This window comes from Saccopteryx leptura, chromosome 2 (assembly GCF_036850995.1).
Source record: "Saccopteryx leptura isolate mSacLep1 chromosome 2, mSacLep1_pri_phased_curated, whole genome shotgun sequence".
Classification (NCBI taxonomy): domain Eukaryota; kingdom Metazoa; phylum Chordata; class Mammalia; order Chiroptera; family Emballonuridae; genus Saccopteryx; species Saccopteryx leptura.
In genome coordinates, this window is record NC_089504.1 from 312,890,003 (window position 1) to 312,903,641 (window position 13,639).

At 45.7% G+C, this 13,639-nt stretch overlaps 1 protein-coding gene across 1 annotated transcript in view; it reads right to left on the reverse strand.

Annotated features, from left to right (window-relative positions):
- The window catches only part of CREB3L2 (cAMP responsive element binding protein 3 like 2), a 99,097-nt gene that overhangs the window by 24,295 nt on the left and 61,163 nt on the right, over positions 1-13,639 (reverse strand). Inside the window, exons 3-4 of the mRNA XM_066362798.1 lie at positions 4,553-4,728; positions 3,054-3,141 (exon numbers count right to left, since the gene is read on the reverse strand). Coding sequence (XP_066218895.1) covers positions 3,054-3,141; positions 4,553-4,728 — 264 coding nt within the window. The remainder of the gene's footprint in view (positions 1-3,053; positions 3,142-4,552; positions 4,729-13,639) is intronic.

The following is a 13,639-nucleotide window of genomic DNA, read 5'->3' on the forward strand; positions in this document are numbered from 1 at the left end:
AAATAAGCAAAATAAGCCGTAAAACTGCCACTCTCCTGAGCGTTTTCTCAGTCTGTTGAGATTCTGCTTCCTGGCAGTTGTCGTCAGTTTGGCTCAAACAAACTCATAAAAATTCTTTACAAGTTTGGACATCTCTTACGTCAATGGGGCCCGGGAAGGGCCTCAGCCTTCTCTTCTCATCTTCAACTAGAGAAGGCCCGACATCCTATCGATGGAAAAGGCCATTTTGTGGCGAGACTACTCACCTAAGTAAAATGGCCCCACCCAGAGCAGCCTCTGGAGGTGGCAGACAAAGCCAGGTGGCCCACTCCCCTACTGAAATACCTGAACCCGGGGGGACAGGCCATAGACCCCTCCCACTCAGCCACCCCCCCTTCGGCCACAGCCTCCCGTCCTCATTCACAGCACACATTTTTGTTTTTCCTCTCTCTCTCTCTCTCTGTTATTCTCTCTCTCATTTTAACTCTTCTTTCCTCTTTTGCAAACATGCCACTTTTTTCCTAGATGCTTCTCTTTTTCTCTGCCCATCTTGTCAAAGAGCTCCCTAGGGGCACATTGTACAGCTAAAGACTATTCTAGAACAAGCCTATATATCTCTTTTGCCAGCGGTTCCAGGCCGCTAAGGAGGGTAAGTATGCACCTTAAATATCCGCTCACCTAGAAAGTTGGAGTCCTGAGTGTGTTACCCCAGGTTTCCCCCGTGCCGTGAAGACCCAGGGCCCTCTATGGTGTGGAATGAATTAGACAAGGAGGCCATTATACTGAGGTGCCTACACAAGGAAACCAAACCCGAAGCCTGTAAATGCTTCAGGGTTGCCAAATGAAAAACTCAGGACACCAATCACAAACAGCCAACGAGGCTTTGCCCTGCCGCCAACAATAATGTCCTTATTTGCTTCTGCAAGTCTCGGCCCGAGCTCTGGTTGGTGGGGCGCTTCTAACCACTTCCGGTTTGGTGCTGCCCGGTTCCGATCAACTTTTGCTCAAATGCACTCAGAATTTGTAATATGCCTCAGTTTATCTTCCAACAATGCTTATTTAAAAAAAAAAAAAAAACATTGGAAAATGCTTATAAACAAACAAAAAAGCCAGGAGCTGACTCACCTATTAGGGACTGCCATAGTCTCCCATGTGGGGCTGTGACATTCTGGGGAACTAGCCAAGAGTTCCTAGCGATTCATTGTCCCTTTCAGTTGGCACAGCCCAAATTCTTCTAATACTTTTCTCCTTTCTAAGTAGAGGGCACATGCGTACAAGTGTGCGCGTGCGCGCGCGCGCGCACACACACACACGTGGAACTGACAGGCACAGTGAAGTGAACTTGAATCTCCTCTTGCCTCCCTATTAAGAGTTACCGACTTGGCCACAGGTGCCTCAGTATCAGATTTCTAAACATCATTTGAAATGCTGCTCTTCAGTTACTGGCAGAGCTAGGGCAACAAGCTACTCTGCCTCCAAGCTCTGAGGCACTCAGGGCTATTGAATGTCCCCATGTCTGTTTGTCTAGGATAATGAGGAAGGGCCGCTACTGACTCCTGAGACAGCTGTCCCCCAGGGACCCCCGGTTCCGGAGCCACTGCGGGGCTTGCTAGTCCAGTGGCCACACTTTCCGAAGCACAATGCAACGTCCATCAAAAAAGCAACATGGATTTGCTAGATAACTAGCCTCATAAAAATGAAAAAAAAAAAAAAAAGAAAAAACCCGACTTTGCAGCAGCATCGAAAACTGAAAGGCACAATGGGTATCCAGTGCAAAGAAATACTCTCTCAATATGGTTTCCAGTCAATAATTCTAATTTTTAAATTTTAAAAAATGTTTATTGTATTGATTTGAGAGAGAGAGAGAGGGAGAAAGAGAGGGGGAGAGAGACAGAACATCGATCAGTTCCTGCATGGGCCCTGACCAGGGATCACACCAGTCACCTTTGAGCTTTGGGACGATGCTCTAACCAACTGAGCTATTTAGCCAGGGCAATTTTAAAATTAAATTCTTCTTTTTGTTTTTACTGATAATAAAGGCAAATGCTAACCCAGATTAAATGGCTGCAATCAAATTCCTAAGTCAGTTTCTAGAGGGATGAAGGTAGAGTGTGTGCCGTGAGAACAGCTCAGGTACACATTAAGTACATACCATCACACAAGCGTGTACCACAGTGCGCCTACCCCCTCCATGGCAAATGCATGGACAAAGTTCTTATCTGCTGACCGTACTAATGGACTATTCTTGTATAAATAAAAATGAAGGCCACAGCGTGGCAGAAGGCACAGAATTGAGAAGCACAGGACCCGGGAGGGAAGGTTTGAACGCAGAGTGACCTCACTAGACTCTATGCGATTTAGGGGGACAGGGGCTCTGCAGGCAGGATTCCTATAGTGTGGTTTCCCTTGAGAACAAGAGGGAGAGGTCAGACAGAAACTGGCATGGAGAAGAAACAAGTGAAACTATGGCAACTCCAGTATGACATGAGAGTTCTCAACAGGTGTCAAGGAGCCCGTGAGGTGCGCAAACACTCGGAACAGGAAGCGGGCTCCTTGCCACGGCTGTCATCCCAAATCAACCTTGGGGGGCACTGAACTGATCCGATAGATACGCTGTGAGTTCACTCCACAAAAGGGTTAAGCCAGAGCTGTTCACATGGGCAACGGTGGGAGGTCTGCTTATCTGTGTCCGGGGATGATCACCGCCCAGCGCAAGGGGCTGGCTGTACCCACAAGTTCCCACCGGGATGGCCTGAGGACACAGAGCTTGTTCCACCTGAGGCACTGGGCCTACAAAGGTTTTGAAAAATCGCTCGGGCTAGGAGTAAAAGCAATGTAAAAGATTTAGCCGGAAATTAAGCCCATGCAAACACAGAGAAGGAAATCTTAGCGTTCGAGATTTGTACTTAGAATCAAGGCTTCTTTGCGAAGAACTACCAGAGCTAGTTCGCAAAGCAGACTCTGCCGCTGGGACCAAGCGACCCCAGCACTTCCTCCCGCATTCCCTTTCTCCTCAGAGCCTGCACAGACACCTGGGCACCGGAAGGGACACGGGAGAGGGGGTGGGGACAGACCTTCTTTAGGAGAGAAGTTGAGGAACTGGTCCACTTCATGAGGCTCCAGCTTAATCTTAGGAATAACCGTCTGGCATGAGGAATCGACCTAAAGGAAGAAGTTTAAACACAGCTTTTAAAACCGGGGACAACCCCGAAGGAACACCCAGGGGACCAGCTTGTCTCGGCCCTGCCTCGCCGGGGCCCTCAGCACGGGTGGCTCTGACGGAGGGGTGGAGGAAACCCTCCCTGTCACAGTGACTCATCCTGGGGGTTTCCTCCTCCCCTCCTTCTCACTGCCACGCCTGGCATCACAACCGATAAAACCCTCAGAATTCTCCAACTAAAAGCCCAGGGCTCACTGACCAGTCCTCTTTCTGCTGCCTTTGTGGTACTAGAAATGTGTGTTACTGCAAAATCATCTGATCAATTTCAATGAACCACAGGCCAGTACCAGTTTGTACTGAGTAAGCATCTGGGGAACCGGGCCGCATTCTTTCTCTCCAGGCCTCCTGCTGACCGGTGACATCTGCCCATGGAAGACTCAGCCGTCTGCCCAGGGAGCAAGGCCAGGACCCTGACCTAATCACATACTCAAAACCCACTGGACTAAAACCTGCAGCCAGAAACCCGGTCCAATGAGGAGACTCAGGTAGCTGCTGAGCACGGAGCTCTCAAGGAGGCATTGAGCAAGGAGCTCTGCCTAATCCCTTGTCTTCTTATAAACAGAAGGTCGAGAGCACACAGAAGGGGCCCGCAGCCAGGCAGGGTGGCTCCACCGCTCTGTGCCACCTTGTCCTGAACAGGCAGATGATGACACCTTGCTCAGAGGAGATCTGACTTAAAGAGTGTTGGTTGGCTCCCTGTTTATCACCTGAGACCTGAAATTAAGGAAAGTGAGGACAGGATGTCCAAGTATGGTTCTGGTCCATCGCAAACACCAGAACCGCCCAGAGAAAAGGTGGAATTCTACCTGCTGTCAGTGTGGCTTCTGCCAAGGAATAAACTTCCCAGTGCTCATGCTTCCCAGGGGCAACACCAATCAGAACTGGTGGGTGGGAGGTTGTTGCAACGCAGCGTTACAGTAGGGAAGAAAAATATCAGTACTACCCAGGAGCTAGCATTCCCGATAGCCACAACCCTGTAAGCCCTGGACTGTCACTATACCATCATCCTAACCAACCAGGTCCTTTCTACTGCCTTAAAAGTCAATCCCATGGAGAATGTACATTTTTTTTTAACCATAAGTATCTATCTGTTTCATTTTTTTTAATTTTGTAATAGCAATCATAGAAAAAAAATGAAATCATACTTTTACCAATTTTTCCAGACACTTTTAAAGAAAATGATATAATCAGTGCTGACACCAACTCAACATCCCCTTGATACCTACCGACCTACGGTTAGATAACCTTACACACGCACAGCCACTAGCTCCACACAGAGTAAATGCCTTCAGAGAGGGAGAGAATCCACGTCTCTCGGTCTAATCTGTTCGTAGGGAAGGCAACTGAGTGTACCCCGGCATGCATTTCCAGAGGAGGCTCCTCCTTTTCAAAAGGGGTGGAGATGGCAGTGATGGTCAGAGTGACGGAAGGGACGAGTCCCGGAGGCGCCTCGTCCGTAATCGGCTCAGTCTTGATGGTGGTCGGAGGGAAGTCTGTAGACAGGTACCACTTCTCACCTTCCACTTCGTCTGCGGGGAAAGGAGAAGCGCACGTGTGAGCTGGCTCAGAGCACTGGGCAGACGCAAAACAAAGGACCACTGAGCTTTCTCTTAAAAAAAAAAAAAAAAAAGCTCCAACAAAGAATTATTGAAAGGAGAATAAAAGAAGATCAAAGGAGGGTGTGAGAGGAGATAAATGGATAATGGAATGAATGGCCAGGTAAGAATCCATACTTGTATTCACGTGAGTGTCCCACTGTGCTTTAAGAAACTCCAGAAGGATCTGTTATCAGAGAAAGAGACTTGGCTTCCTGGACAGGCGGGGAGGAACCTGGGTGGGTGGGAAATAGGACAGGAAGGAGAATTCCAATGTGTCACCTCTTAAGCTCTTTGGTTTTCAAACCAAGTTAATGTGTTATCTATTTCAACATAAATACCTAACAATTGTGCACCTGAGACCTGCATAGTTTTGCTAACCAGTATCACCCAAAAACTCAATAAAAAGGTAAAAAAAAAAATTGAAATAAATAAGCACATTTAAAAATAAGGAAAAGGGAAGCAAATGGTTGGCAACCAGGGTCTCAGGCCAAGAGAAAGCAAGTCAGAGATTCTCCAAAAGCAGCATTCCTTGCCTAATCCCAAGTTTACTAAAGTGAGCAGAAAATAAAGCAAAGATCTGCTCCCCGGCTTTACAAAGACATTTCAACACTCCACACGGCACAACATGCTCGGTGAGTCATTCCCGTTCAGGGAGCAGTCCTTCACACTACGACACGATCTGACACTCAAGAACTGGGGTCACGTTTACTCCAGAAAAGGGAGGTGAAAATCACCCACGCCTGCCAGAGGTGGGGAAGAGCGGGCACAGAAGCTAAGGACTCAAGTTCGCAATTATTAAGTGGTATCTGCATAATCAACTTCCTTTCAACATGGGAAACAGTCAGATTCACATCCACAGAGGAAAAGGATCTGCCCCCTAAACCCAAGTTATAACTGACATCGCTTTCTCAGCCCCAATTTATTCCCTGGAGTAAAACTGACGACGGACAAGAAGATGTGTTTTTGCTTTAAGGGCTAGTTCTAGAAGGCTGCTGAGCGTGGTGGCGTGCTGGGGGGATTTCCATCTTTCCCTGGGTGAGCGCCACATCCTGTCTGAGAAGGGACGGTGGGGAGGGACAAAGGGCCTCTTGACAGCAGCCAGAGGAGGGAGACCACACCGGACCCGACACAGAACTCTGCTGGCCAGAGGGGCACCCTGGCTCTGCTCAGAGAAGCAGCAGGATGAAGAGCCAAAAGAAGATGCTAACTTCTCTCCCAAAAGCTTTGGAACCGCATGACTGTCACCTGCAGGAGAAAACACGGAAGACAGATGTGCAGAAGGGCTGGAGAGTCAGAGAGAAAGCGGAGCTCACACCTTTCCCCCTCAGCAACGGCATGCAGAGGTCTCCGCCATCCACCCCGAGCAGGACATTTCCCTGGGGGAAGCCGAAAGAGAGAACATATGATGAAACATAGAGCCTCAGTACACGTTAAAATTAAGAGTCAAAGGAGACATCGCCGAAAAAACTGCCACAAGCCTTTACCAGGAAATGGTGAGATGAGGCCAGATTCCCCGGCTGTGAAGTTGTGGTCAGTGTGATGAAACTTTTGTTCGTCACAAGGCATACAAAAACAACGGCAAAAATAAACACACAAAAAGCAAATACAAAGTTAGGACACAATAAAGACAGGTAACAAAACTGGTTCTTCTACCAATCTAACTAAGCATTCTTAAAGTGCTCATATTCCTAAAGTAGGGCAAGATAGTTTGTGTGTGTGTGTGTGTGTGTGTGTGTGTGTGTAAAGATATGCTCATTACAGTATTATGTATAATCACAAACCGCTGAAAATAACCACATTCAAGAGCGAGGGCAAGGTTAACAAATTATGGTGCACCCATACAATGGAACATTTACATATCTGGTAATATTACATGTATTAGACCTTATCAATAACAAAGCAAAGACTTATGATAAGACATTAAGAAAACAACCTGGATATTAATGTCTATACTATTAATGGAGAACATCATAAAAAATAACTAAAAGGAAATATGGCAAAAGTGCATCCCTGGAGAATAATTCAGAACAAACACATGGGACATTTTGCCTTTAAATTTTTGGCTATTTCTAAATTGCCTGTACTGAGAAAATGTTGTACCTGGATATTCACACCTGGGCACAGCCTGCTTTTTCCTGTACCATTTTATGCCTTAGCGTGAGAATTATTAGATAGAAGCCCCAGTGGCTCAAGGGGTCCATTCAGTATCCTTTGAATTAACAAGTCAATAAGCACCTTAACAGATCTGTAAGAAATGGTATTACTGGTTTCAGCTCTTCACAACTCCAGTTATGCTTGTCCTTTGCTGTGTATTTTGTAGTGTCCACTTACTATGGACTAATCCCCATCTGAGACTGTCCACATGACTTGCTTTGGCCAAAGGAATGTTAACTTCCTAACCCAAGTACAGTCGTAAAATGCATTTGCACAACTGGAGTTACACACCTGTACTTGGCCATCACACAAGAAGGATGGGTCAGGTCTCAGGATGTGTCCTGATGCCAGGAGAAGGCTAACAGACATGTAAAATGGAATTTGTCCCAAATGAGCCTGGCTATAATCAGCCAACTCTTAGCTAGCCTTAGACATGTGGATGCATCTAGCTAAAAAAAACAAGAACAGCAAAATCACTAGGCTGAGTCCCCCCCCACACACACACACAACATAAAGCTATAATAATAAATGATTGTTATAAAAGCTAATGAGTTTTGCACATTTTCTGTAATGCATTAACATAGCTGGTTGATACAATATAGCTGAATACACACACACACACACACACACACACACACAAACACACACACAAGAAATGATATCCTTACACCAGAACCTATTGCAACAAAATAGCTATCCGTTGTTTCCATAATAATTCCTCTAAACCATCAATTGGGAACCATATCAATACATATTTTTAGACTGACTCATTAGGCCCACCAGTTACGTCACAGAATAAATGACTGGAGAGATGAGAGTCAGCCAGGAAGAAGCTTGGAGAACCACACTCCAGTGGCAGCCGAAATGAGAGAAGAGAGCTTTCATTCTGAACTACTGGGTGTTGGCCTGTCCTCCATCCCTCAGTGGAAATAAACATCAAATCAGAGAAAAACAAAATGACACATTACCTATGAGGCAGGAGGTTAACAAAAGAGAGAGTAACAGGGAATGAGGAGGACACGTATTATAATTTTCCACCCGACCTTATTTCCGTATTTTTATTTTATTGGCAGAAAGATCCAGGAGGGCCACCACGGTGTAGAAGTGTGACGATCCTCAGACGTGTGGGCTATTGGCTAAAACTACAAAAGCAAGTATCAGCGCACATTCTCTCCCTTTTGATTTCTAAAGCTCTAAGCTCAGATATTGAGTTTAAAAGAAATGTTTTTCCCTAAGTGGTGTTTACACGCCTTTGAAGTTTCATTGCAGAAGAAAAGCATCACCCAATAAGGTCAGTGGTGCAGCGCAGGGAGTAAGAAGAACCCCCGCATGCCATCTGACTTCGCTTCAGCACCTTCCTGTCAAAGGTCGCACTCCACTGGCACATCTCCTTAGCATCAACACTTAGCTATCAGCCAGGAAATAAAAGCAAGCCACTGTCTCGTGGTGATGAACAAGTCCTTCACGTCCAAGGACAAAATGGAGCAGCTGTGAGCCACGGGGTTAGACGCCAGGATTATCAAGACAGCAGGGTGGACGGTCAAAAGGAGCTAAAGAGGATGTGAAATCTAAGCCAAGGCAGATCCTCGATCGTTTCCATATGTTCCACATAACTAATTGCACTGAATAGATACTGATTCCAGGGAAGGGGGAGAGAGAAAACTAAACTCTAAATTAGGAGTGCATGGGTTTCTTTGTAAATGTTATACTACACATAGATGTTATGTGTGTGTGTATGTATACATATACAAATGCACACGCGTACATGTGTATACATATAATGTGTGTGTATATTCTTAAAAAGAAAAATCAGGGGCCAACAACACACAATGGAGAAAAGAAAGCCTCTTCAATAAATGGTGCTGGGAAAACTGGAAAGCCACATGCAAAAGAATGAAACTGGACTATAGTTTGTCCCCCTGTACTAAAATTAACTCAAAATGGATCAAAGATCTAAACAAGAAAAATCACACGGGCCCTGGCCGGTTGGCTCAGTGGTAGAGCGTCAGCCTGGCATGCAGGAGTCCCGGGTTCGATTCCCGGCCAGGGCACACAGGAGAAGCACCCATCTGCTTCTCCACCCCTCCCCCTCTCCTTCCTCTCTGTCTCTCTCTTCCCCTCCCGCAGCCAAGGCTCCATTGGAGCAAAGATGGCCCGGGCACTGGGGATGGCTCTGTGGCCTCTGCCTCAGGCGCTACAATGGCTCTGGATGCAACAGAGCGACGCCCCAGAGGGGCAGAGCATCGCCCCCTGGTGGGCATGCCCGGTGGATCCTGGTCGGGCACATGTGGGAGTCTGTCTGACTGCCTCCCCGTTTCCAGCTTCGGAAAAATGAAAAAAAAAAAAAAGAAAGAAAAATCACACGGGACCAATACCACTTGCAAGATCTACCCACATCTATATCCATCAGCTATTTATAGAACATGTCTAATGTAGAAAGGAAATTTTTGTCAAACAAATACGCCTCATCTAAAACCCTCAGCCTTTGATAACTGTGTCTGTCCCTTGAAATTTTCCAAAGGAGTTAGCAAATCTTGACCAGTTGTTGATGTAAAAATCTCTTCCAGGGAACATGGTACGGTTAGGTTCTGGAGGCGGGGGGAGGGCAAGAATTCAGTGGAATGTGTCAGAATCATTTGGAACTACAGCCCACTACGTGTTCAAATGGAAAGTAAAGGGCTGTCTCCCTGTGGTCCCCTCCCTGGGTGACATAAACCTGAAATAACCTTCAACTGTGAGTGGCAGGACGGGGTGCTGATAAGAGTAAAAATAGTAAACACTTAACTGCAAGTATTTACTATATAATAAATATTGTTCTAAGTGGGTTATATCTATTAATTCATTTAATCTAACCATGTAAGGCTGGTGCTACAATTACCTCCACTTCACACAAGCAAGGGATACAAAGAGATTAAATAACCCACCCGAAGTTACACAACTGGTACCTGGCAGACCAGGGACGCACACTCAGACAAACCACCTCCACGGCCTTGAACGTGGCTGCATATGTCGTTTTTCAAGAAGAGACAAATGATGGAATAGCCACCAGTGATTATTCCTCAATTAATGTTCTCTTGAGCCCATGCTCAGCCACTATAAAAAGGTAGGTGCTTTATTGGTTCTTTCTACACTTCTTATCTTAGTTTATATAGATTCTGAATCTAATGTTCATGAGGTGAAGAATTCCAGTTGAAGATCAACCAGTAATAGCTAAAACATTCTGAGGGCTCCCTGCGCCATTCTAAATGTCCCTCGCGTATTAGACGAGTGTCGTGATCAGTATAATTTCTCTCAGATACCTCCCTCTCTGTCCTTTCTTTCCTGGCTATACAGAACCTCTTTCCCTTACTCCAGTCATTCATAATGTGTCCGCTTGGTCAATTATGTAGTTAACTATGCAGTAATTTGTATAAAGGCAACAATAATATTTATTTAGTGCTTACTCATTGCCAGGGACTTTTCTAAATGCTTACTTAATACATATTAACGCATTTAATCCCTAGAACAACAGTATGGGGTAAGCATTATTATTCCCATTTTAAAGACCCGGAAAGTGAGGCACCCAAGGTGAGCAACTTGCCCAAGATCATGCCATTCGTAAGAGGCAGAGCCCAGATTCAAACCCAGGTAATTTGACTCGAGAGAGTAACTAACAGCTATCCTCTGCCAATGCTCTGCTGTGAGCATCTCAGGTCCTCCTGCAGGAGGCAGTGGTTCAAGTCTGAATTAACCACTGGTGGACAAATGATTGATTGCAAAAGATTTATTGAGCAATAAATAAAGTTTTTTCTTTGCCGAAGGGATGATCCTCACTCATGAATTTCCAAAGCCAGCTTAATTGCTAGATAAATGAACACATGGCTTTCTATACTATTCTATACTATTCCAGTACTGCCACAGGCAGACAAAGGAAGTCATTATTTTACTCTTTTTTTTTTTTTTTTTTTTAAGGAGAAGCACCGTTATTCTTTTTACCTGTTAGAAAAAGAAAATAAAAGGTGATGGACAAAGAAAGGTATATATCACAGTCCCAGGTTTCAGTCTTGGAGAGGATGTCTGTGCCTCTGCTCGTCCAACCCGACCACATCAGGGCTTTCACCAGCCCCCGCCCCCGTGTCAGTGGACCCAGCTACTTCCTGTAGGTAGAAACGAGCACATCTTCCTTTCTACCCCTGAATCTACCCCCTCCAACTAAGATGGCTCAGAATGATGCTCTTGCCTAGCTCAGCCCAAACGTGAGGAAGACACAGCTGCTCATCGCTCCTCTGTGACTTTCCATCAGGTCCCACTTCCTGGGAACATCTCGACATCAAGACATCCCTAACGCCGCAGGCTGGAAACCCACGTCATTATGACTCATCTCTTTCCTTTACTCAGCATACTCGATCCGTGTGCTCACCCTGCCATGGGTTCCATCTGAACATTTCAAAATCCCTTGTTTCCTCTGCCGTGCCGGTCATACACCTTTCTGCTTCCCCCGGCATCCCCTGGCGTTGCTGTAACCATGCATGCCTGACCTGCCCTGCCCTGGCACTGTCAGCCATGAGACAGCATTTTCTTTCCTAGCCTCCAAAAAGCTCCAACCCACTCTCCTAAGGCCCTGTTGCCCAATCAGTCTGGAGTCACCTCCTACCAGCAGGCGGTCCTGCTTCCCCCCCAAGCTACATCCCTCCAGCATCTGGTCAGCGGTGGCTCACAGACTCCTGTTCTCATGCCCACCTGTGAAAACAGCTCCATCCATTTCCTTTGTCTGCACCAAGCCTGCCTCCCCAGCCAGCCACAGGCCCTGCTAGCTCTAGCAAGCTAAATCAGAAAGAAGTTGATCATTATGTATGTCCCTGGCCCCTTCTCTCTAGACCTGGAACAGCCACAGGGGCAGTCCCCTATTCCACCCAAAAGAAAACCACCTTGACTTGGGCGTGGTACAAATCCTGTCCTAGACTGCTTCTGTGTTAGTCCAGTTCATGCTGAGTCTGTTGATGTTGGACATACTTTCTAACTTTGTTCTTATAGCATCTGTGAGGATAGAGATCATGTCTGGTTCTCTCCAAACAGCCTGAGTCCAGCACTATTAAGTTTTATTTTATTTTATTTTCCTTAGGAAGATCACTGCAATTAAGGAACAAAGCAAATGAATACCTAGCATAATTCAAAGGGGCAGGACCTGAGGAAGACAGGGTAACTCGTGGAGCTCTCCCCCCGTGTGGTAAGACACAGACGTGGCCATTCATATAGGAGCTTCAATTTCTCCATCAAAGCATAAAAACAGCCACAGACATTTTACGTTTTCCTTGGATGTTCCGCCTATCTCTGGATAACCTCCTTTTTCTTTTCTCCCAACAGAAAACGCTGCTTAGCATCTGCTGAACAGCCTTCGCTGTGGGGAGACAGGCTCGGGCTGGATGGAGATGGGGGATGTCTCTCTGGAAGGTCTGAAGGCTGAGCCTACATTCCGAGGACCGGCTCCAGCGGTTGCTGAACCACACAGAGTTCTTCAACTCGAGCGTTTCAGAAAAGTCTACAAATTTGGCCCCGAAGACAGACTCCTATGTAATCATACACCAGTATGTCCCAATCTTCTTCATCTATTTTTTTTTTTTTTGGTTGCAGACTCTTCTGAGGATCCAAAAAAAGTTACATATGTTCTCACCAGAAAAACTGACAAATGTTGACAGCCCACAATTTTGGATACCATTTGAGGGATTGACAGTCCATTTGAGGACCATGATGGGATAACAAGCTGCAAACATCTATATGTGTGTCCGATATAATTGGTCTGGGGTTCAAGGAATCAGGGAGAGGAAGAAGGGGAAGTTAGTGGGGAAAGAACATGGAAGGAAGAAAGGAAAAAAAGGTTAAGAGTGGGAGATGGGGGGAGGGAAAGAGAGAAAGAAGGAGTAAAAGAAGGAGAAAAATCCTAATAAACTTGGAAAGAGTCTCAAACTGTTTATCTTATCATTTTGTTTTGGGCTTAGAAGCTATTATAGAAGAACTGCATTTAATCTAAGTAAAATTGGACAAGATGATCTGACTCATGGGTTTTATTGGGTATAATGAAATACTCACTAATCATCACTAGAAACAAGGACTCTTAGTTTGGCTAAGCTGATTTCCCGGTGCAAGAGAAAGAATATTAATAAAAACAGCAATTTTTACCTTTTTAAATTTCATTTTATTTATTGATTTTAAAGGGAGGAGAGAGAGAGAAGGGGGTGGGAACAGGAAGCATCAACTCATAGTGGTTGCTTCTTTTTTATTATTTTATTTTATTTTATTTTAATTTTTTTAAAATTCATTTTAGAGAGGAGAGAGAGACAGCGGGGAGGAGCTGGAAGCATCAACTCCCATATGTGCCTTGACCAGGCAAGCCCAGGGTTTTGAACCGGCAACCTCAGCATTTCCAGGTCGACGCTTTATCCACTGCGCCACCACAGGTCAGGCTATAAGAACAGCAATTTTTAAATGCTGCCAATTTATATGCTGCCAAAAGAACCAACATCCTCCTCCAGCAGGTAAGTGATCTGCCTAACAGAGCACTTGGTTCTAGAGGGACCGTTGTGGACTGGTCCTCCCTTAAGGGACATGCAGAATGGAGTTCAAATGAGTCAAGCCCTTCTGTTCCCAGAAATTTGGTCATCCACAAAACTCAGCAAAACAACTGAAGCTAAAGACCTAGACCAAGCTTTCT